This window comes from Pogoniulus pusillus, chromosome 13 (assembly GCF_015220805.1).
Source record: "Pogoniulus pusillus isolate bPogPus1 chromosome 13, bPogPus1.pri, whole genome shotgun sequence".
In the NCBI taxonomy this organism is placed as follows: Eukaryota; Metazoa; Chordata; class Aves; order Piciformes; family Lybiidae; genus Pogoniulus; species Pogoniulus pusillus.
The window spans coordinates 8628036-8653087 of record NC_087276.1 but is presented as its reverse complement, the minus strand read 5'-3'; the positions used below and the strand labels follow the sequence as shown (position 1 = coordinate 8653087).

General features: G+C 45.6%; 1 protein-coding gene across 1 annotated transcript in view; it reads right to left on the bottom strand.

The window, feature by feature from the left end:
* Positions 1–25052, bottom strand: part of LOC135180467 (probable cation-transporting ATPase 13A5) — a 49632-nt gene that overhangs the window by 3417 nt on the left and 21163 nt on the right. Inside the window, exons 15-28 of the mRNA XM_064152916.1 lie at positions 21492–21642; positions 20219–20302; positions 18904–19060; positions 16344–16461; positions 15635–15759; positions 15281–15444; positions 14625–14741; positions 12666–12745; positions 11006–11048; positions 6421–6530; positions 4841–4937; positions 3759–3831; positions 2609–2783; positions 2157–2347 (exon numbers count right to left, since the gene is read on the bottom strand). Of these exons, the coding sequence (XP_064008986.1) occupies positions 2157–2347; positions 2609–2783; positions 3759–3831; positions 4841–4937; positions 6421–6530; positions 11006–11048; positions 12666–12745; positions 14625–14741; positions 15281–15444; positions 15635–15759; positions 16344–16461; positions 18904–19060; positions 20219–20302; positions 21492–21642 (1685 nt within the window). The remainder of the gene's footprint in view (positions 1–2156; positions 2348–2608; positions 2784–3758; positions 3832–4840; positions 4938–6420; positions 6531–11005; positions 11049–12665; positions 12746–14624; positions 14742–15280; positions 15445–15634; positions 15760–16343; positions 16462–18903; positions 19061–20218; positions 20303–21491; positions 21643–25052) is intronic.

The window sequence follows — 25052 nt, the reverse complement described above, 5'->3', positions numbered from 1 at the left end:
AGCTGGCAAGTTGGATCAGCAGCTCCCAAGAGCCTCATCACTGCCAGGGAGCAGAAGGGACAAGGCTGAGTGAGAGGCCCTTTGCTTCCTCCTAGCACAGATAAAACATAGAAAAGTGTGCATAATTCTCAGCTGACAGAGTTCTCTGTCCTGTCTCAGCCTGGCTACAGGCAGGGCAGCTTCTTTCCGATCTCACCTGTCTGCTGCAGGTGATCAGGGCTCTGTGAAATAGGTTTGGGACCTGTTTCTTCACAAAACACCTTAATCAGCTGCCAGGATGAAGCAAAGTCCTGCCCTCTCAGCCATGAGCTGCAACTGAATCATAGAATTGACCAGGTTGGAAGAGATCTTCAACATCATCCAGTCCAACCTAGCACCCAGCCCTAGCCAAGCAACTAGACCATGGCACTAAGTGCCTCAGCCAGGCTTTTCTTCAACACCTGCAGGGACGGTGACTCCACCTCCTCCCTGGGCAGCCCATTCCAATGCCAATCACTCTCTCTGCCAACAACTTTCTCCTAACATCCAGCCTGGCACAACTTGAGACTATGTCCCCTTGTTCTGTTGCTGCTTGCCTGGCAGAAGAGACCAACCCCACCTGGCTACATCCTCCCTTCAGGTAGTTGTAGACAGCAATGAGATCTGCCCTGAGCCTCCTCCTCTCCAGGCTGCACACCCCCAGCTACCTCAGCCTCTCCTCACAGGGCTGTGCTCCAGGCCCCTCACCAGCTTCATTGCCCTTCTCTGGACATGTTCCAGCACCTCAACATCTCTCTTAAATTGAGGAGCTCAGAACTGGACACAGCACTCAAGGTGTGGCCTGAGCAGTGCTGAGTTCAGGGGCAGAATAACCTCCCTTGTCCTGCTGGCCACACTGTTCCTCACCCAGGCCATTGCAAAGGAGCTGAAAGGGCTAAATCAGCTCTGCAAAACTCAGAAAGAAAGAAAGGTTATTGTGAGAGGATTTTAACAGTGGTATTTTCATGGGCCTTGCTTTCTTATCTCTTGGAATGGAAATCAGGCAAAACAAGGCTGTGGGTTTCAGAGGAACTCCTTTTGACAGCTATCGAAACCAGTGCACCTGATGCCCTTCTGCTCTCTGTTCACAATTACACACAGTTCTGCACTGAATCTAGCCCATCATCTTCTGCAAAGCACATGTTCTGCAAAACAAAATGCAGGCACCTTTGTGAGATCTGCAGCTTCTTGTCTCAAGGAGGAAGCTGAACACAAGTAGTGCTCACTGAGCCCTTCTGTAATGCAGAAGCAGGAACTCACTCACAGAATCACAGAGCTAACCAGCTTGGAAAAGACTTCTGAGATCATCCAGTCCAACCTAGCACCCAGCACCTTCTAATTAACTAAACCAGGGCACTAAGTGCCCCATCCAGCCTCCTCTAAGCACCTCCAGGGATGGTGACTCCACCACCTCCCCAGGCAGCCCATTCCAATGCCAATCGCTCTGCAAAGAACTTCCTCCTAACATCCAGCCTAAACCTGCCCTGGCACAGCTTGAGGCTGTGTCCTCTTGTTCTGTCACTGGGTGCCTGGGAGAAGAAACCAACCCCACCTGGCTACAGCCTCCCTTCAGGCAGTTGTAGACAGCAATGAGGTCTGCCCTGAGCCTCCTCTTCTCCATGCTGCACACCCCCAGCTCCCTCAGCCTCTCCTCACAGGGCTGTGCTCCAGGCCCCTCCCCAGCCTTGCTGCCCTTCTCTGGACACATTCAAGTACCTCAACATCTTTCTTAAATCAAGGAGCCCAGAACTGGACACAGCACTCAAGGTGTGGCCTAATCAGCACTGAATACAGGGGCAGAAAGAGTTCCCTGGTCCTGCTGGCCTCACTATTCCTGATCTAGGCCAGAATGCCATTTGCCTTCTTGGCCACCTGGGCACACTGCTGGCTCATGTTCAGCTGTGAACCAGTGTCCCCAGGTCCTTCTCTGCCTGGCTGCTCTCCAGCCACTCTGTCCTCAGCCTGTAGTCCTGCATGGGGCTGTTGTGGCAAAGTGCAGCATACACCAACTACTATTTTACATGCCAGTTGCTGGTATGGGTAAACAAAAATTCACAGCTCTCCTTCCCAGCAGCCTCCCCTGTCAGGCAGGAGTCAGGACAGGAGCCAGCAGAGAGTCTTACTCCAGTTTTACTCACAGTTGGTGTAGATGGGCTTCCGGAAAGGCTTTCCTTTGGAAAAGACAAAAGCCACAATGATGCAATTGATAGAAGACAGTGGCCACAGTGTAGTGTCTTCATAACTGAGGACAGGGCTCTGGGCACTGCTGCTGGTACTGTTTTCCCCTGGGCTGGCAGAGGACAGAGTCTGGTTCCCTGGAGAGCAATGTCTGTAAGGTAACACCCAACACTTTGTTCCTGCTCTCTGCAAACAGCAATTCCCTCTTCTTTCCAACCCAGCCTGCTGTATTGCCCACAGGAGTGGAAAACATACATTTAAACTCCCCCAACCAACCCAACCCAACCCAAAATCAGGTTCATTTTCCAGGGTGTGCATTGTCTCATCTGGGGCTGACAAGGCCAGAGCATCCCCAGCACACATCAGCGATGCCATCTGCAGCTAGAGATCAGAGACAAAAGCAGGCACTCACCTCTGGCTGGCCAGCCCTACATACCAGGGCTGCTGCTTCACCAGGAGGAAGCCACAGGTTTGCAGGACAAGGGTGAAGCACACATTGAGGATGATGGAGAGCAGCAATGGAGGAGAGATGAGCTGCCCAGGAGGGCGATAAGGTGCCAGCTTTGGGTAGGCTTCAGTCAAGCTCACTGGAGGGAAAGCAGAAGCATTAGCAGTCTCTGCCAGCCTGGCTCACTTGCATCCCTCTGCGTTCACTGCCCAAGCAGAGCCACACACAGAGTCCCCATTCACTCACTGGAGGTGAAAGCTGTAAAGCCTGGCCCTAATGAGCAGGCAACAATCATAGAATCAGTCAGGCTTGGAAGGGACCACAGGGATCAGCTAGTTCCAATCCCCCTGCCATGGGCAGGGACACCCTTCCCTAGATCAGGCTGCCCACAGCCTCATCCACCTCCAGGGACGGGGCCTCAACCACCTTCCTGAGCAACCCATTCCAGGCACTCACCACTCTTATGCTGAACAACTTCCCCCTCACATCCAGCCTGAACCTACCCATCTCCAGCTTTGCTCCATTCCCCCTAGTCCTGTCACTCCCTCATATCCTGAAAAGTCCCTCCCCAGCTTTTTTGTAGGTCCCCTTCAGATATTGGAAGGCCACAAGAAGGTCACCTTGGAGCCTCCTCTTCTCCAGACTGAACAGTCCCAACTCTTTCAGGAAACAGCTTTGATCTCCACTGTTCCCACCAGAAGCTTATATGAATACTACTCTCAGGAAAACACACAGAGAAGATGGGGAGTAGCATTCCATCCATGAGGTTCTCCATGGGGGCCCAAGAGCCACTAGGTTCCATGCTGGGAACACACAAGAGAGTCAGGAGTCAAAGCTACCCTGAGCTTCACTAGCAGTCACTGGAGCAGCTGCTCCTTTTCCAGTCGAGTCTCACTTCCAAACCCTATCACTTATGTACAAAGTGCTGCAGCTTTCTCTGCAAAGAGCTGTGAGGCAGATCTCCCAGCCTAGGCCCTAGGAATTGGTCTAGCATCAATGGTTATGATGTCACTGACAGCAGAACCTGTCTCCTTGGTTTGATTTTTACTGGGAAATGAAGTCAGGTATTTACACTGCTCTCAAAGAGACACAGCTGGCTTCCCAAGGTACCTACTTGTTAGGCAAACCAGAAGGGTAATGATGACATCTTGTACCAAATACTGATAATTCCCAAAGATTTGCAGTTGCTGGAACAAAAGAAAAATAAACAAATCAGCAAAGTAGCCCCCTCTGAGAACCAAAGGCAACTTTGATGGTACAGACAGTAGCACCTGATGCTACTTCAGAGCAATGCCACACCAGCAACAGCAGCCTCGCAGCCCTGTGTAGATCAGCAAGTCCAGTTTGCCAGCTGTCAGCCTGGTCCCACTGAACCTTTCATTAATTCATGGCACTTGTGGGCAACCTAACATTTGAAGTTGACATTTGAATGCTTTCTCACCCTCCTTCTGGCTGATAGCAGTGCCTTTTGGACCACTTAGATCAAGCCATGCACTCCTAGCCTACAGTAGTAGCACAGAGTTTCACTTTCTGCCAGGTTAGAGGTATCTTTGGGTAGTGGAGACATTGATAAAGTTGGTGTGTCCAAATCAGTGGCTAGGGAAGCTGTCCCCAGTAGTCCCTATTTGCCAGCAAGAGTGGGCCACACTTCACAGACTCACAGCAGCTCGCTTTGCTTTCTGCCCTTCGCCCTTCGTGGGGCTGTGCATGGATGTGTGTGAAATGAGGCAGGAGAGGTGGCCTGGAGTAAATCTATGCATGAATTTTCTTTGCTGTTTTGACAGCTTCAGGGGATTCACCACATGCTGGTGGCACACCATGGCAATTCTTCTTTAACTACCCTTCTTCATCACCACCACCCACTCCTTTTCCAAGCCTTTTTTTCCAGAAGAGAGGCAGCTGTTCTCCCAAAGCCTCTATCTTACAGCAAGTCCTGCTTCTGAGTCTTCATCACTCAGCTAGGCAGGACTCAATCTGCTTCTAATTCCCTTTCTTTTATTGCAAGAGATGAAGTTTTAGCATCACTGGGCTTTTTCCCTGCATCCAGGTGTCCTGTGAGCAACCTGCCCAGCACTTACCCAGCTTTTGACATCTCTGTTGTCCTCTGAAGCCCTGTCTGCCTTTTCTTACCTGCTGAGTAGTACCACTAGAGATGCAGAGCACAGTGTACTGATAAAAGATGCATGAACCACTTACCCAAAAGAGCAGAGCAGTACCAACAAACTGGATCAGGCCGTAAAGGGTCAGGTATTTAACCACACCGAAGGAAGCAACCAAAGCAGCTCGACCTTCCCTGCTCCAAACACAAAACAAAGCTAAAAGCCCTGCAGACAGCTTCAGTACTGCAGGGTTAGTGCTACACATGGTTCCTACTTTTAGGATCTGTGTTTGGCATGAAAAGAGTACAAACCCCATAGACAAATATCACAGTATCACAGTATCACAGTATCACCAAGGTTGGAAGAGACCTCACAGATCATCAAGTCCAACCCTTTACCACAGTGCCCAAGGCTAGACCATGGCACCAAGTGCCACATCCAACCTTGCCTTGAACTGCCCCAGGGACGACGACTCCACCACCTCCCCAGGCAGCCCATTCCAGTGCCCAATGACTCTCTCAGTGAAGAACTTTCTCCTCACCTCGAGCCTAAATTTCCTGAGGATGCTGCAGAGCCACCTAAATCCCTTTCATCTGCAATATTTCAGTTTCTTTCTTCTATTTTTTTCTCCCTGTTTGGTTTGCAGTTTTATTCTGCAGGTACAATTTTAATACCTGGATTAACCTGCTGTTGCTTGCTCATTACTGATTTGCTCAACAGTTCTGAGAGCCAAGCACACTGCTGCACAAGCAGGTAACTGTTCTTCTCACACAGCAGCATATGGATGTCTAGGTTTTTTTCAAGCAATGCCAAGCAAATCTCTCCTGTGGTCACTGTTAGACTTGCCCTTTAATGTGGCTCTATTGCTGTACCTGGTCCAAACATATCAGCCACTGTGGGCAATGCTCTCCTAAAACTACAGAAAAAAAACCCCAAACCTGCCAGCATCAAAATTTGTGGATCAAAACCAATTCAAAAACCCTTCTGCTATGCTTTCACAGAATCACAGAATGTTAGGGGTTGAAAGGGACCTCAAAAGATCACCTAATCCCAGTCCAACCTTCCTGCCAGAGCATCATCACCTAGGACAGGTCACACAGGGACACATCCAGGTGAGTTTTGAGTGTCTGCAGAGAAGGAGACTCCACAACCTCTCTGAGCAGCCCATTCCAGTGTTTTATCACCCTCACAGTGAAAAAGTTTTCCTTGTGTTCACGTGGAACCTCCTCTGTCCCAGCTTGTACCCACTGCCCTTCCTGAGACACCTAGGGAGTATTTCTGACAGCAGCTCTGGTGCTTGAGCTACGCCTTGATTTCTGAGTGTAGGCTGGATGTTAGGAGGAAGTTCTTCACAGAGAGAGTGATTTCCCATTGGAATGGGCTGCCTGGGGAGGTGGTGGAGGCACCGTCCCTGGAGGTGTTCAAGAAAAGCCTGGATGAGGCACTTGGTGCCATGGTCTAGTTGACTGGATAGGGCCAGGTGCTAGTTTGGACTGGATGATGTTGGAGGTCTCTTCCAACCTGGTTGATTCTATGATTGTCTAGAATTTGCTGGGCTTGCAGACCAAGCCATACTGAGGTCTATCAGCACCTCTGAGAGCAGTGCACCGCCACTCATGGTCCTGCCCTCTTAGCTGACAGCAGGCAGCAGCTCCCCTGAGTGTGCATCAGACTCACCTGATCAGCTCTGGCACGCACTGGATGTTGGGGATTTGGGAGGTGAAAGGCGAGGCCACGGACGCCTCCTGCTCTGACAGCGATATCCCTGCGTGGGCTGTTTTCAAAGCCTGAATGCATGGGAATCAGAAGACAGAGAATCATCCATCCCCAGCTCCTGCCCCACACGGTGTTTACTGGCGCTGTGCAAGGACTGCTTCAGCTGTCCTTTGCAATTGATCCTTCTCTACCCTGTGGCCCAGCTGATCTCATTTTCCAGGTATTTTCTCTCCCCTGGAGATTAAATATTTCTTTTGTGTGTTTAATCCTATTATACCTCTTTAAAACCTTTGACACTACCAGGGATGCTGTTTCCCACACTGGAGTTTGTGCATACTTCTCCTCTTACACAGCATCATAAAACTATGGGAATTACCCTTTTATCCTCTTTCTGTCATCCTAAAACTATGGGAATTACCCTTTTATCCTCTTTCTATCATCCTAAAACTATGAGAATTACCATTTTATCCTCTTTCTGTCATCCTAAAACTATGGGAATTACCATTTTATCCTCTTTCTATCATCCTAAAACTATGAGAATTACCATTTTATCCTCTTTCTATCATCCTAAAACTATGGGAATTACCCTTTTATCCTCTTTCTATCATCCTAAAACTATGGGAATTACCCTCTTATCCTCTTTCTGTCATCCTAAAACTATGGGAATTACCATTTTATCCTCTTTCTGTCATCCTAAAACTATGGGAATTACCCTTTTATCCTCTTTCTGTCATCCTAAAACTATGGGAACTACCCTTTTATCCTCTTTCCATCATCCTAAAACTATGGGAATTACCCTTTTATCCTCTTTCTGTCATCCTAAAACTATGGGAATTACCATTTTATCCTCTTTCCATCATCCTAAAACTATGGGAATTACCCTCTTATCCTCTTTCTGTCATCCTAAAACTATGGGAATTACCCTTTTATCCTCTTTCTATCATCCTAAAACTATGGGAATTACCCTCTTATCCTCTTTCTGTCATCCTAAAATGATGGGAATTACCCTTTTATCCTCTTTCTGTCATCCTAAAACTATGGGAACTACCATTTTATCCTCTTTCTATCATCCTAAAACTATGGGAATTACCCTTTTATCCTCTTTCTGTTCCTTTCTATCTCCTCTTTGAGCTTCTTTTCTTTGTCTTATCAGCTCCCTGGCCTTGCCACCTCTGCTTCAGTGACCAGCTGTAGGCTATGGAGAACTTTTACAAAGCAGGCTAATGCATTATTAGTAAATTATATTATGACAACATCTTTGCTGTTAAAATACAGCCATATTATTGGTAAGTTGTATTATGGTACCATCTTCACTGTTAAAATACCATAGTGTTAAGAAATGATATTAGGATACCATCTTTCTTGCTAAAATATAATCATATTGTGATTAAATTAGATTATGATACCATCTGTACTGTTAAAATGCAGTTGTATTGTTAATAAGTTATATTAGGGTACCATCTTTATTGTTAAAATATCATGTTGTTAATAGATTAAATTAGGATACCATCTATATTGTTAAAATATCATATTGTTAATTAATTATATTAGGATAGCATCTTTACAGTTAAAATATCATATTGTTAATAGATTATACTAGGATACACTCTTTATTGCTAAAGTATAATCATATTATTATTAAATTAGATTATGATACCATCTGCATTGTTAAAAAGTAATTATATTAATAATAGATTATATTAGGGGACCATCTTCACTGTTAAAATATCATATTGTTATTAAATTATATTAGGATACCATCTTTATTGCTGAAATATAATCATATTATGATTAAATTAGATTATGATACCATCTGTATTGTTAAAATATAATTATATTGTTAATAGATTATATTAGGATACCACCTTGATTGTCAAAATATAATCATATTGTTATTAAATCAGAATGTGATAACCATCTGTACTGTTAAAATGCAATCATATTAATAATAAATTACATTAAGATACCATTTCTATTGTTAAAATGTCATAATAATATTAATAAAATGCATTATGGCACACTACTGTTAAAATGTCATCATATTATCAATAAATATATTATGATAACATCTTTATTGTTAACATAACTAATATTATTATTACTTATTGTTAAAATATAATCATAATGTTATTAATTTGCATCATGATACCATCTGTATTGTTAAAATGCAACTATATTATTAATAAATAATATGACACTATCTTTATTGTTAAAAAGTCATAGTAATATTAATAGATTCTATTATGACACCATCTTTATAGTTAAAATGTCATCATAGTATCAATAAATATATTATGATAACATCTTTATTGTTAAAATACACTATTATTATTTATTGTTAAAATATAATCATAATGTTATTAATTTCTATCACAATACCATCTGTATTGTTAAAATGCAACTATATTATTCATAAATACTAATATGACACCATCTTTATTGTTAAAATGTCTCTTCCAACCTTGTTGATACTGTGATAAATTCTATTATGACACCATCTTTATTGTCAAAATGTCATTGTATTGTTAATATATATATTATGATAACATCTTTATTGTTAAAATACACTAATATTATTATTAAATTAGATTATAACATCTCTATTGTTAAATCATAATCATATTATTCATATCATGATGCCATCTGTATCATTAAAATGCAACTGTATTATTAATAAATTATATTAGGATACCATATTTATTGTTAAAATATAATCATATTATTATTAAATTAGATTATGACACCATCTTTATTGTTAAAATGTCATAATACTATTACTAAATATATTATGATAACATATTTATTGATAAAAAAGACTATTAATAAATTATATTATGGTACCAACTTTGTTGTTAAAATATAATCATATTGTGATTAATTTATATCATGATGCCATCTGTATTGTTAAAATGCAATTATATGATTCATAAATTATATTATGATACCATCTTTATTGTTAAAATGCAATTATATGAGTCATAAATTATATTATGATACCATCTTTATTGTTAAAATGCAATAATATTATGCATAAATTATATATGATACCATCTTTATTGTTAAAAAGCAATAATATTATTAAATGATACAGTGATACCATCTGTATTGTTAAAATACAATTGTATTAATAATAAATTACATTATGATGACATTTTTACTGTTAAAATGCAATAATGTTATTATTAAATTACATTATGATAACATCTTTGCTGTTAAAATATCATCATAATAATAAATTATATTATGACAACCTCTTTACTGTTTAAAATGTAATCCTATTCTTAATAAATTATACTATGGCAGCATCTTTATTGTTTAAAATGTAATCCTATTCTTAATAAATTATGTTATGGCAGCATCTTTATTCTTAATATGTAATCCTATTCTTAATAAATTATGTTATGATAGCATCTTTATTCTTAATATGTAATCCTATTCTTAATAAATTATGTTATGATAGCATCTTTATTCTTAATATGTGATCCTATTCTTAATAAATTATGTTATGATAGCATCTTTATTCTTAATATGTGATCCTATTCTTAATAAATTATGTTATGGCAGCATCTTTATTCTTAATATATAATCCTATTCTTAATAAATTATGTTATGGCAGCATCTTTATTCTTAATATGTAATCCTATTCTTAATAAATTATATTATGACAACCTCTTTATTCTTTAAAGTGTAATCCTATTCCTAATAAATTATGTTATGGCAGCATCTTTATTCTTAATATGTAATCCTATTCCTAATAAATTATGTTATGACAGCATCTTTATTCTTAATATATAATCCTATTCTTAATAAATTATGTTATGACAGCATCTTTATTCTTACTATGTAATCCTATTCTTAATAAATTATGTTATGACAGCATCCTTATTGTTAAAGTGTAATTCTATTATTAATAATGTCATAAATTAATATATTAAGTCATTAATAAATTCTATTATGACCACGCCGTTGTTGTTAAAAGGCCATCAAGTCATTAATAAATTCTATTATGACCATATCTTTATTCTTAAAGTATATTATTATTACTAAATTATATTATGATGACATCTTTGTCGTTACAACATCATAATGTTAGTAACAAGCTCTATTATGATAACGTCTCCATAATTAACGCATTGTGATGTCATTACTGAAGTGCATTCCAGTAACATCTTTATTATTGAAACATAAATGTGTGTGCTGTATAATTGCCTAGAGAGGTTGTAATATACAATAGTTTATCACTACCTAATAGGTAATTATTATTTCTATGACTAAAGCCCTTAAATGTATAACTGTGCAAGGAAAGGTCTCTTCCCCCCCCCCCCCCTCCCCTTTCTGGAGGTAACCCCAAAAGTCATTCTGTGTCGCTGCATATGTCAGTGTTACAAGAATGCTTGTGGAGAGCATTTAACATTGACAGCTGACAGGGTGTACCCAGAGGCTAACTTGGGAACTGACAAGAGGTGCTGGGCAGGCTTTTGTCACAGCCCTCCCTAGGCTGAAAGAGAGGAGGTCTAACGAGAACAAGAGATGAGCTCCTACATACCCCACAGTCATTGGCGCCGTCCCCACACATACCCACGTAGTAACTGGTGGATGAGAAAGTAGAAAAACACATCAGCCTTGCAAGGGACTGATTCGGTGGTGCAAGCACCTGCTGGCTTAGCTCCTGTGGATGCTCCAGAGTAGGGACTCTCTGTTGGCCCTGGAGAAGGCAGTGGCTATTTCCAGGGGGCAAGTGGTACATGGGGAGAAAATGGGGCAAGGCACACCAGGCAAAACTAGGATTAAGTTTTGAATGAGGCTGTAAAGGGAAAGGGAACACTTCCACTTCATTCCAGACAGTGTTTTCCCTTGGATCCAGGATAGGGAGCCATGGGCAGAATTACAGGATCACAGGATGTTAGGGGTTGGAAGGGAACCAAAGAGATCATCAAGTCCAAACCCACTGCCACAGCAGGACCATACAAGCTAGCTCAGGTCACACAGGAACGCATCCAGACAGGCCTTGGAAGTCTCCAGGGAAGGAGACTCCACAAGCTCTCTGGGGAGCCTGTTCCAGTGCTCTGGGACCCTTGCAGGAAAGAAGTTCCCCCTGGTGTTGAGCTGGAACCTCCTGTGCTGCAGCTCACACACATTGCACCTTGTCCTGTCCCAGGGAGCAAGTGAGCAGAGCCTGTCACCCCTCTCCTGGCAGCCTTCAGAACCTATCAGATCCTCTCTCAATCTTCTCTTTTCTAGACTAAGCAGCCCCAGGTCCCTCAGCCTCTCCTCATCAGCCATGCCCTCCACTCCCCTAATCATCCTCGTTGCCCTCCGCTGGACCCTCTCCAGCAGATCCCTGTCCCTCTTCAGCTGGGGAGCCCAAAACTGAACACAGTACTCAAGATGAGGTCTCAGCAGGGCAGCATAGAGAAGAAGGAGAACCTCCTTTGATCTGCTGGACACAGTCTTCTTAATGTACCCCAGGATCCCATTGGCCCTCTTGGCCAAAAGGACACATTGCTGTGGCATGGGACATAGGGAGCAGGGCATGCCCATGGAGCATGGGGCATGCCCATGGAGCATAGGGCATGCACATGAAGCACAGGGCATGCACATTTGCAGCAGCTCCTGAGGCTGCACCTTGGCTTTCACCAACATTTTCTCCTCCACTGTCTTTGTAGGCTCAATGACTGCTGAAATAAAACAGCAGTTCCAAAAACACAGCACATGAGGTCCCTCTTAGAGGACAGGGAGGTTCACCCCCAGAGGAAGCAATTTCTAACCAGTCATTAAGTGTTTCTGCTTCAGAAAGGCATAGTGTCTGTTTATGCTTAGCAAGTAATAGCCATAGTCAGTGTGAGTCCTGTTTAAGTGAAGGAAACAGTACTTTGGTTGGACCTGAAGGATAATCTTGCTCCCATCTGTGTCAGGTTGTTTTCAGCTTTGCTAAAGCTGCATCTGAGACAGCCCTGGTGGCTATGAGGGAGTTGCTGGGTGTGGGGACTGTTTGTGCAGACAAGGATCTGCCCAGTGTTTTTATCTCAGAAGATGGCTACAAAGGATGCAAACAGGGGTTGAGCAGGGGAAGGAAGGGTTTGGAAGATGGGTATGGAGCTGGAGCAGTTATAGTGGATTGTTACTGGTTTGGTTGAAGAACACAAAACCAAACCAAAAATCACCCCCCATAAAACCCCAACCAATCCACCAAAACAGAACCTTACTTGAGTTTCTGAAATTCCTCAACAAGGCTGGACTTCTGGCCAGGAGACATCCTAGCAAAGACAGTTGCATTCACCAGTATCTGCAAGAAAGAGCAGTGGGCATGAGGAGGATTTATTTCTCTGTGAGGGTGACAGAACTCGGGAACAGGCTGCCCAGGAGGGTTGCAGAATTCCTCTCTCTGGGGATATTCAAAGCCTGCCTGGATGTGCTCCTGTGTGAGCTGGTATAGGTGATGCTGCTCTGGCAGGGGGTTGGACTGGATGAGCTTTGCAGGTCCCTTCCAGCCCCTGACATTCTATGATATGATTCTACTGGCTGCCTTGGGCAGGCATTTGTGCTCCAGCACTCGGCCAAGGCAGGGTCAGTCCTCCCTCACACGTGCCTGCCACATCTGTAAAACCCTTTAGTCCTGCCTCCCAAGCCCTGTCATGGCTTTGCTACTTAGTGTGGTAGTTTAAGGCTTGCTGGAATATTCTAACAGGAGAAATTGGTACTTTCCTGGAAGTTCAGGGCAGCATCTGAATGAGCAGGGCATTGGATGTGAGAGAATAACAATGCTAAGGTCTATTTCATCCACTGGTTTGCTAAGAGGTGTAAAAAGCCAATGTATAAACAGTTCTTTCTTCTCAGCTCTTGGGCACTGGATCTGTTTGCTGCTCCTTTGCTTCTGGAGGAGGCTCAGAGATGATCTCGTTGCTGTCTACAACTACCTGAAGGGAGGCTGTAGCCAGGTGGGGGTTGGTCTCTTCTGCCAGGCAAGCAGCAACAGAACAAGGGGACACAGTCTCAAGTTGTGCTGGGGGAGGTCTAGGCTGGATGTTAGGAGAAAGTTGTTGGCAGAGAGAGTGATTGGCATTGGAATGGGCTGCCCAGGGAGGTGGTGGAGTCACTGTCCCTGGAGGTGTTCAAGAAAAGCCTGGCTGAGGCACTTAGTGCCATGGTCTGGTTGACTGGACAGGGCTGGGTGCTAGGTTGAACTGGATGATGTTGGAGGTCTCTTCCAACCTGGTTGATTCTATGATTCCCTAACTAACTTTGAATAATCAGATAACAGGTGAGCTTTGCTGCTGGTTTTCTATCTGGAGAGAGAGAGAAGGTGGTGTTGGCCCCTTCTGGGCTTTCTATGTCTGGGGGGGGGGGGGAAGATTGGATTTCTGTATTATTTCTAAATTGCACATAGCTGTAAGTACATGCCAATATATCATGCATATATGCTTGGACAGTTAGCTTGGCTGTAAAACAGAGCTTCATCTTACTTCCAAGAGGTTTGAACTGCTCTGGTAAATTTTAACTAGCCTGGGGAAGGGGGGAAAGTTTCTAACTTAGGGTTCAGGTTTAGTCCAACATCATATTTCTCCTGTTCTTTTCTGTGCCTTGCCTCCTCTGTAGGAAGTGCTGAGAAGCCAGCAGTCACCACCTGCTCTGCAGCAGCCTTCAGAGCAGCAAGGCATGGTAAGTGCTTCCCAAGTGCAGAACAGATGGTTAATGACAGCAGCAATAGCACTGCTCAGCCTCAGGTTTCTCCTACCTGAAAATCTGTCCAGAGAGTATAAAATCTATTTTATGGACTGGGTGACAGAAACTGGAGATTTCTGCTGCTGGATGTGGGTATTTCACGTTTCTGATGCCTCCTTATTGAGCAGGGGCCATTGCCAGCTATGGTAATGAACACATGGGAACATGTTTGTAATTAAAGTGAAATTGAGAAGGTGACCATGGAGCAACCACTGCAGAGCTGCTCACGGCACCGCAGCCACCTCTGTCATTGGAGATCTTAGAAGAGGCTGAAAGCAAACTGTTTGGGTTAAACCTGAGGCATAGGGGGTGACCTGGAGCTGTCAAAATAGACCTCTCAGTGCTACAGGTACAGACAGAAAAACACCTTTTCTAGACAGAACACCACTGGCACTTTACAATACAGGGAGGGCAACCAACTGCTTTGTTTCCTCTGAACCTACCTTTGGCAGCAAGCTGTAGAAGTGCTTTATAATAACCTGATAGGACTTCCCAGTCATTGCAAAATGGAAGTTGCAGGTTTCTCCTTCCAAGGTGATCTTTTCCTCAGCACATACCTCCTAGAAACAGGGCATTGTTTATTCTCAGGTCTTAACATGCCACCTTGTCAGCCTCCCACCAGGCAAGCAGGGACACAGCCTTTGGCAGCATGCCTTTGTAAAACTTCCACCTGGCAGTGCTTGGTTTTCTTCTTGTGTTTCCATGCATAACTAATCCCTGCTAGCTACAGGCTGCTGCTTTAGCACTGAGGTCTGGCCCAGCAAATGGTTACACAGATCAGCAAGTGTAACTGCACTGCAGCTGCAAACTGCAAGTGTGATTGAAGTGGCCACTGCATCTGCAAAGCCTTGCCAGGTACCTGTGTGGTTATTTTGCACGTTGTCCTGAGCAAAGCACCACTGGAGTGATGATTTCTCTCTAGCAGGTGCATGGTGCACACCACACCCCCATATACCCTGGAGCTGCTATGAACTACCCCCCAGGTTCCCTCTGTTCCTTAGAGCTACCTCTAAATCCCCAGCAAGGAGCCAGTTTATACATTTAAAGCTCCATTAATTCCTCCTGGCACTCAAAAGCAACCAGCCTTGGCTGTGCTTACACCTGGAGCAGCTGTGTTTGCTTTGCAGTCCTCTGCCAGTCGCCAGGCGATGGAAGCTGGAGCGGAGCCCTCTGGTCCATCGGCTTCAACGAGGATAACTCTGCTGCCTGTGCGAATCATACCTGCATTTCTGGCCACCATCACAGCTGTCTGCAGGTTGTCCCCTGCAAGGATGGGAGAGAGGCAGGTTCCTCGTGTCTGCCATAGCACAGCGCCAGCCCAGGTAGAGACTGTGGATGTGCAATGGAGGATGCTGGAGAAGTGAATATCTCTCTTGTGTGCCCTGCAGCAGCCAGTGTGGCCATAGAAGGAGCCCGAGGGTTTTACCAGTGACCGTGGCACTCCTGATGTTACCTGTGACCATGACACTCCTGATGTGGGCAGCAGCCAGCTCTTGTAGCACAGCCTTCGTCTCCTGCTTCAGGCGATTCTCCATCACCAGGAGGCCCAGGAACTCCAGCCCAGACTCTGCCTCCTCTCTTGGAGCAAGGACAGAAAGACATGTGCTCTTTCCTGGGGACAGCTAAGAGAACAAGACTCTCCCAGCGGGTTTAGTTCAGCAGGAAAGCCGTGCTTGGTGGGAAACACACCCACTCCACGGGGGAACACAACTGCTACGAGCTCAGAACAAGCAGTGATCAACAGGCACCAACATTTCTACAGCTTCAGCCAAGATGCCCATCCACCACATTGCTGTCTTTAGTAAGGAGCAGTGAGGGAGAGGTGTGTGCAGAGAGGGGCAGCAGCATGCAGGCAACGTCTGGCTGAAACCCAGCATTTGTGTCTCACAGGGTTTCTGTTGCAGTCCCAATCCTTTGCCATACAGAAGCACCACAACCAGCCTTCACTACCCTTTGATGGCAGATGATGGATTTCAGCTCAGTGAGCCTTGCAAGAGCAGTAGCAAAGCAGGCAATGAGCAGTGTAGCCTGCAGCTGCTGAGAGGAAGGTGCTGTATGGTCCAGCTTCAGCAGGAGAGGAGGGCAAGGTTTGGGGCAGGTCTTAACAAGCAGATAAGAAAGCAACCCTACAGTGATACCAGCAGCTCATCATCATACCTTACCTCTCTAAGTCGCTAATGTTTGCCTCCTTTCCTAGGTTTAGCCCTTTATGGGCCAGAGCAATGACTCTGAAGCCTTGGCTTGTGTATGTGTTCAGCTCCTCTAAGAAATTAGCTGGGACTGTTCACAGGAGAAAAAAAAAAGTGCCACGGTTAGAATATTCCATCCTTGCTGACTGCTTTTCAGGGGTTAAATACCTGTCCTCTGAGCTGCTTTCTAGTCTCAGTTACAGCACTGTGGCCTGTCACAGCAACCATTTGGTTTGCACCAAAGTTGTGAGACTGGCTTTTCAAATAACTGATCTCTGCTTCTGAATCCATGTTAAGGTGCAGGGAGATAGGATGAATTACTGGGCAGAGGACAAATGACTGACTTCATAATTCTGCCCTGCATTACTGGGCAGAGCACAAGTGACTGACTTCATGATTCTGAGCTTTACTGCCTGCATGCTGAGTGGCCAAGGAGATTGTATTTATGTTTGTGCCTTCATGTGAGAACTCTCCCAAATCCTAAATATTTGATTCTCCTACCATTCCCGTGGCTATAAAAGCAAAGAGCTCCTTTTAACTTTGCAGTATTTTGTACTCACTGTGCGCTGCAATTAGTTTTACACTGCAGTACCTAATTATTCATGGAGCTGTAATCAACATAGAAACAATCAGGACAGGGTAAGAGGAGCTATTTAGAAGCCTGAGAAGGTGCAACATAATTCTGAGGATACCTGTCTTGCTGAGGTTGACTCGTTTGAAGGTTTGTGTCATTAGTTCTTAGGCAGTTCTAAACTAAGTATTCGTTGTCCCCGAAATCTGTTTCCACCTGTTTTCAGGTCAGTGCCATCTGTCCAGTTCTGGGCTCCTCAATTTGAGGTGCTGGAATATGTCCAGAGAAGGGTGACAAAGCTGGTGAGGGGCCTGGAGCACAAACCCTATGAGGAGAGGCTGAGGGAGCTGAGGGTGTGCAGCCTGGAGGAGGCTCAGGGCTGACCTCATTGCTGTCTGCAACTACCTGAAGGGAGGCTGTAGCCAGGTGGGGTTGGTCTCTTCTGCCAAGCAACCAGCAACAGAACAAGGGGACACAGTCTCAAGTTGTGCCAGGGGGAGACCTAGGCTGGATGTTAGGAGGAAATTGTTGCCAGAGAGAGTGATTGGCATTGGAATGGGCTGCCCAGGGAGGTGGTGGAGTCTCTGTCCCTGGAGGTGTTAAAGCAAAGCCTGGATGAGGCACTTAGTGCCGTGGTCTAGTTGACTGGCTAGGGCTGGGTGCTAGGTTGGACTGGATGATGTTGGAGGTCTCTTCCACCACCTGGTTGATTCTATGATTCTATGACTTTACTAACAAGCCACAGAGCATTGGTGCCAGGTTTGCTTGGCATCCTTTTGAAGTATTCAGTGAGCATCACCCAAGTGTTAGGTATGCAGATAAAATTGAGTACAAGCTCATAATGCTGTTCACAGACAGAAAAGAAAAGCTCCTGTTTACTTGCAGAGGGAGGAGAGAAGTCTTGGCTTGAGTGTTAATACCAATTATCCCTAATAACAGTAATTTGCATGTCCACAGCAAGTTTTCCATTACTGAGGTTTAAAGCCTTTGCAGGCTGGGTGAGTAACTCAATCCTGAATCTACAGGGCAATAAATCAGGAGGAAATTTAAGAGCTTGTACAGCACAGCACACTTGCTGTGACACGTACAATTACCATGGTTTTGTGTCTGCTCGGGGTGCTTTAAACTACCAGCATTATTTATGTGCTGGATCTTCAGCTGATGCGAGTCAGCTGAGGGATGGATAGTGGCTGAACCTCTGGCTGTGCCTCTTGCTAGCTGTTGGGCTGTGTGCATCTCTGGTGAGACCCCATCAGGAGCACTGTGACCAGTTCTGGAGCCTCTGTTACAAGAAGGATATGGATGTGCTGGAGTATGTCCAGAGAAGGGCCATGAGGATGATCAGAGGGCTGGAGCTGATATAGAGACAGACTGAGAGATTTGAGGCTGTTCAGTCTGGAGGAGAGAGAGCTCTGAGTAGACCTTATTGTGGCCTTCCAATAACTGAAGGGGGCCTACGAGGAAACTGGGGAGGGACATTTTGGGATGTCAGGTAGTGATAGGATAGGGAGAATGGAGCAGACCTGGAAATGGGTAGATTCAGACTGGATGTTAGGAAGAAGTTCTTCACCATAGGAGTGGTGAGACACTGGCACAGGTTGCCCAGGGAGGTGGTGGAAGCCTTATCCATGGAGGTCTTTAAGGCCAGGTTGGATGTGGCTCTGAGCAACCTGATCCAGTGTGAGGTGACCTTGCCCATGGCAGATAGATTAGACCTAGATGATCCTTGAGGTCCCTTCAGCCCCTGGCAACTTCATGACACTATGAACTTACAACCAAACAATGAGAACTTGTCTGCAGTGTTGACTAATGACCCTTAACAAGCCCAAGGCTTGTTTGTGGGAGAGGTCATACACATGCAATTGCACTGTGGCCAGTGGAGATCCTTCTAGGACTTCAGCCCCAACGCAAGCTCCATTTTGGATTAAGTCCAAATAAAGTTTCCCTTTCCCCATTCTGTACCAGTATCTTCTCTGCAAAAGCTGGACACTGTTTCTGGTGCTCCTTTCATGTACAGGTCATACTGCTCCTCTCCCATCTTCTGTGAAACAACAGACATCCTCTGAAGCCCAGATGAAAATGGGAATTGGTGTAGGACCACTATGCCCTCCACGGGAGCCTGAAAGAGGTCAGGAAGGTGACAGGTTATCCAAGCCATGGATTGCACAAAGCAAACCCATTTTCAGTTCTAGCTCCTCTGAGTCTTGCTTTTGTGAAGGTGATTTGTTATCAACAGCAGACCGCTTCGCTTTCACTGCTTTCTGGCTTTGGGATCAGGTTGCTGATCACAAGCTTAGGAATCAAAGTCTTAACAACTCTGCCTTCCCTGAGTACTCCCCAGGAACCTTGGTGCTTTTCTTTATATTTAACTTCTTTTCCAGGCTTTGTCCAAGCCTTTCTCTTAACAATCACATGGTAAAGTAATATTACTGGATCTGCAGTCCTGGGAACTGAAACTTGATGAGTTACAGTGACATTACCATAGGAACAGAGCAATCCTAGGAACAAGACTGATTTCCTTGTTGCCACAGCACTGCCTTCCTGGTGTGACTAGCAGCAGTCACACTCCTTCCACTGGGAAGAAGCTGGCTGGATTGACATTTGGACTAGGAACATGATGATTTTCAACTGTCAAAACACAAAGCCTCCAAGAGACCTTTTAAGAAACCTTTCAAGAGGAAGAGTGAAGCAAACAACGCCATAATTTGGGGTGAGGCTGATCAATCTGCTAGTGGGGGTTGCATGACCAGTACCAGCAGGACCTCTTGATGCCTTGTCCTTAGTCACATTGCCTCCTTCTCCAGAAGAACTCATCCTTTAGTAGCTTATTTACTGCTCAGATGTGGCTGCTGCTTCTGCAAACACCTTTGCATGAAATCCCACACCTGAGAAGGGCTGAGATGGGTTTGTTCAGCCTTGAGTTCCTCTACATCAGTTTTCACTTAAATTGATCAGGTAGTTTCATTTTTTGCCAGCACTTTTACAGGGTGAAGGCTCAGAGAAGCCTTTTTCACCTTTCATTAGTGCAAAAAACAGAGATGGGAAAGGGGCCACAAAGTGTTTTAAATGCCACTTCAGGAGCAGCCTCTCCACTTTCAGTCAGAGTTTGCTTTTCTGGTCCTACGCTTCCAGCAGGTCTGTTTTGGGGGACATGGCACACAGTACCAAAAGTGGTTGAAGGGCATTTTGCAGCCTTTCTGAATTAATAGTGAGTGTGCCAGGAGTTTGCACAGGCTGCAAACACAGAGCATTCATTCTCAGAAGGAACAGGACTTACGCTGCTGGCGTTTGGTCCCGGTCTAACCACGCAGGTGTTGAGAGCACCAGCCCCATCCTGAGCTGTGCTGGAGTCTTCTACCTCCTGTACAAAGAAAAGGATTACTTCTGATATGCTGGGGGGGGGCTTCACATCTGTCTATTAAAGCAGGGGCAGCGGCACAGGGGAGTGTGTTTCCCTCCTACTGTTGGCCTTCAGCTGCAGAAGTATTTTGTGGTGACCTAAGAGGTCTTTCTACCCATCATCAGGGACAGCCTCCCTGCAGCCTTGTCCCTAGCAGAAGCCCGCATAGCCTTGCACCTTTTCACTTGATGAGAGGGAAAATATGTGCCAAATCTTGTGGTCTTTCTACAGTCAAGTTCCACATAAACTTAATACCATAAGAAAGATGAAGGTAAAGAGAAATAAGGCTTTCTCTTCCAGCCTCCTGCTTTTGAAGGGCTCTCACTGATGTTCTGTGCAGAAACAGGGTGCTAACTTTTGATGTAGGATGCTTTTAAGCCCTCCAGTTGAAAGAAGGCTGACACGGTTCATTTATACAGCCCCCTTTTGTTGTCGTGCGGCTCTGCTACTGCCTGCTCTGCCACAGCAGCAAGCAGCAGCCTGATGCCTTCCTGCAGCGCTGCTGAAAGAGCTGTCGGCTCTTGCACTTATTGATTCATCTCTCTCGGGCGAAAACTCGAAGGAGAAAAGGTGAGACAGTTAACTACAGAGCCCCAGAGCTCCTCCAGGCTGGGATGCAGCAGGCAGAAGGGCAGCCCCTTTCCCTCTCGTACCTCCTTCCATCCTGTGCCCCGCAAGCAACCTGCCATTCTCGCTGACAAAGCTCAATCTCTCATCTCCCCCCCCAGACCTGCTGTTGGAGGCTCCAGCGTTGCTTTCTGCAGAGGGTCAAACCGTCGCTAATGAGAGAGAAGAGCCTTCAACAAAAGGGCACCAAAACCTGTCCCTGCGGTCTGTGCACCTCCCTGCCTCCAGCAGGCAGCAACCAAGCTCCCCTTCTGCTTCCTAACATTCCAGCGTTGCCAAATCAAACTAAGAGAGCAAATGCAGGCAGCTCCAGGAAAAATGATTGCTGGACTATAAAAAGAACGTCCACAGTGCTGCAAATCTGCCATGCACTTAGTCGAAACAACCAAGCAAATTGTAGCTGTTATGAGCAGGAATGCAAAGAAGTTTCCCCTGCAAGTGTGTGCTTGAGCTTGACTCATGAGTAAACCCCCGCGGGTGGAGCTGTGCTTCGGATGTGTGCAGAGGCTGAGAGCCACCTTACCCAGTGTGTGCCCTCAAACATCTTCAGGTCCAGTGGATCTCCATGGATCTTGTTATCCAAAACCACCAACGAATGACAGCAGGCCATGGCTCCACACAGAGGTCCCCAGGGCAGAGGGGAGCTGGATGGGAACCTATGGATTTCCTGAAACCTGCTTAAAAGCAGAAGTTAGTGACACCACTTAACAAGAGAGATTCAGGGTGCACATCCTCTGCTGGTGCAATGCTGTGTTTAATAGAGCTGAGCTCAATATTTGCAAGCAACAGGCTGTCCTAACCCATACTTCTGATTAACAGGAGGCTAAAAAGCACTGAATATTTAACTGGCACAAGTTCAACTTGATGTGAAGGAGCTGAGATGGTAAAATCCTGCTTAGCAGCTGCTGTTGAGAATTAGACAAAGCAGAGGAGACACTATCAGAGAGGAAACAACTTGCAGCGGAGACCACAGAATGGCTTAGGCTGAAAGAGACCTCAGAGATCATCTACTCCAACCCCCTGGCATGAACAGGGACATCTCTCAACTAGACTTGGTTGCTCAAGGCTTTGTCCAATCTAGATCTCAAAGAAGTTTGGCAATGTGCCCTGGAAGCAGATTTTTGAAGCTGTACTACATCGAGGAGGTGTACAGCTGCTTGTGCTGGTGTGCTCCTACCAGGGTGGATAAGCACCACTGGTCTGCTCTAAGCACCCCTGAGAGTGATATGGGAGAGATGTGAGACCAATCTCCACTTCCAGCTGCAGATTTTACATCTACATAGGCACAGACACCAGGTGTTTGTTTCCCACACCCTAGTTTTAAAAGTGAGTACATTAGTTAACTCATAGAATCAACCAGGTTGGAAGAGACCTCCAAGATCATCCAGTCCAACCTAGCACCCAGCCCCAGACAATCAACTAGACCATGGCACTAAGTGCCTCATCCAGGCTTTGCTTGAACACCTCCAGGGATGGTGACTCCACCACCTCCCTGGGCAGCCCATTCCAATGCCAATCACTCTCTCTGCCAACAACTTCCTCCTAACATCCAGCCTAGACCTTCCCCAGCACAATTTCAGACTTTGTCCCCTTGTTCTGTTGCTGTTTTCCTGGCATAACAGCCCAACCCCACCTGGCTACAGCCTCCCTTCAGGTAGTTGTAGACAGCAATGAGGTCCCCCCTGAGCCTCCTCTTCTCCAGGCTAAACACCCTCAGCCTCTCCTCCGAGACCTGTGTTCCAGGCCTCTCACCAGCTTCATCTCCCTTCCCTGGACATGTTCCAGCACCTCAACATCTCTCTTGAATTGCAGAGCCCAGAACTGGACACAGGACTCAAGGTGTGGCCTGACCAGTGCTGAGTACAGGGGAAGAATGGAAAACACTCCTAAGATCATTGAGTCCAACTACTGTTGTGACACCACCATGGCCATTAAACCATGTCCTGAAGTGTTATGTCCACACACTTTTTCAGCACCTCCAGGGATGGTGACTCCTCCATCTCCCTGAGCAGCCTGGTTCCAATGCCTGAACACTCTTTAAGAGTTTTTTCCTAGTCTCCAACTTAACCCTTCCCTGGCACAACTTTAAGCCATTTCTTCTTGTTCTGTCACCTGATACTAGGGAGAAGAGACTGAGCCTCACCTCACTCCAACCTCCTTTCAAGAAGTTGTAGGGTGCAATGAGGTCTGGCCTCAGGCTTCTCTAGAACAAACAACCTGTTCCCTCAGTTGCTCCTCAGAGGACTTGTTCTCCAGGCCCTTCACCAGCTTTGTTGCCCTTCTCTGGGCACACTCCAGCACCTCAGTGAGTTACACTGAAGCACGAAGGCTCAGCCCTCAGTTTCTTTCTCTGCACAGACTTCAGGTTTATTCCATCCTTGACCTCACAGTGCAGACTGAACATGTGAGGGGCTGGGCTGGCTGAAGGCTCCATATTTTTATCATGGGCTTTATTTCTTATTCTCTTCTCACACGTTCCTTTTCCTCTAAGAAGCTGGCTGCCACCCCACCACAGCCCACTAGCATTTAGGCTGGCAGGGTGAGATTTTCTTTGCCTGTGATCACCAACAGCATCACCTGTCAGTAACACAGGTGAAGTGAGAAGAGTCTGGTAGCCAGCAGCATGCCGGCTCACCACCCCATTGAAAGGAACAATGAATCCATGCCCTGCTGTCCCATTGAGCCATCAAAGCCTGCTCTGTTTCCAGCAAACTATACCTTGCTCCCAGCCTGGTCATAATTGGCTTATTAATTAATTAATAGTCAGGAGGCACTGTGAAACACACGAAGCCAGCAAATGTTTATGTCTCATTAAACATACAGCAGGACATTTTGCCAGTTGAATGAAATTCCTTTGCTGCCATTGCCTCACAGTATCCAGCTTAGCTGGCAGCTAGTCTGAGAATCACACTTTTAATCGTGATGTGTGAGAAGGAGCAATTATGCAAACAGGCTAATGAGACCAAGGAGGACAGCAATAGCTCCTCCTTGTGTTTTGGCAAGCCCCCAGCACCGGTTCCCAGCTGGGTGTGGGCTGGACATGTCTGCAAAGAGAACTTCATGTTTGGATACCTTCAGAGGGGTTTTAATTGTTATGAATTTATTGAGATCTATAGGATCCAGATTGGTTCTGCTGCTTACATAAGCAGACCCTACCTGCAAAGCTACTCTGGCACTGTCCCAAGCTGTCTGTCTCCTGGTGGGCTCCAAGCCTGCTCAACTTGCACCTATGCATTGCGACCTCCCTAACGCACTGGAGGAAGGCCAAGAAGAGCTTGTACAACGTGCCTGAGGTTTGGTTCCACTGGAAGAGTATTTTATTGGTTGACACTTATTAATTTCTTCTCATTAATTTGCATTGGATTGTAATTTTCTCCCTGTCCTTTGAGGAAGCATTTGGAATGTGATTTTTTTTCTCCTCTGGTAATGAATTCCTCCTTTTATTCATTACAGCATGATCATCTCTGTGGTGTTGAGGCATCTGATATATTAACAACTGAGAGGAGATGTGTGATGTTTGGCCACTGCCCCCTCCCCCCCAAAAAAAAATCACTGTTTTGAATTTAGCATAGCAGGCACTGCAGAGCTGAAGCCTGGTATTGTGTTAGAGCAATGGGAATTAAAGAGTACAAATCCAGACACTGTTGAGTTCAGTGCTTGTAGAGTGGTGATTGCTTGAGGATTTTACTGGGCTTTGGGCTTGGAACTTGCCATGGATTTTCACAGGATCACAAGATGTCAGGAGTTGGAAGGGACCCAAAGAGCTCATTGAGTCCAAACAAAGCAGGACCATACAATCTAGTTTGGGTCACAGAGGAATACACCCAGACAGACCTTGAAAGTCTCCAGAGAAGGAGACTTCACAACCTCTCTGCACCTCCCAGTCCCTACAACCTCCCAGAGTCCTGCATCTGGGGAGGAATAATAAACTCCACCAGTACAGTCAAGGAGGTGATCTGCTGGAAAGCAGTGCTGTGGAGAGGGACCTGGGGGTCCTGGTGGCTAACAAGTTACCCATGGCACAGCAATGTGCCCTTGTGGCCAAGAAGGCCAATGGGATCCTGGGGTGTGCAGTAGATCAAGG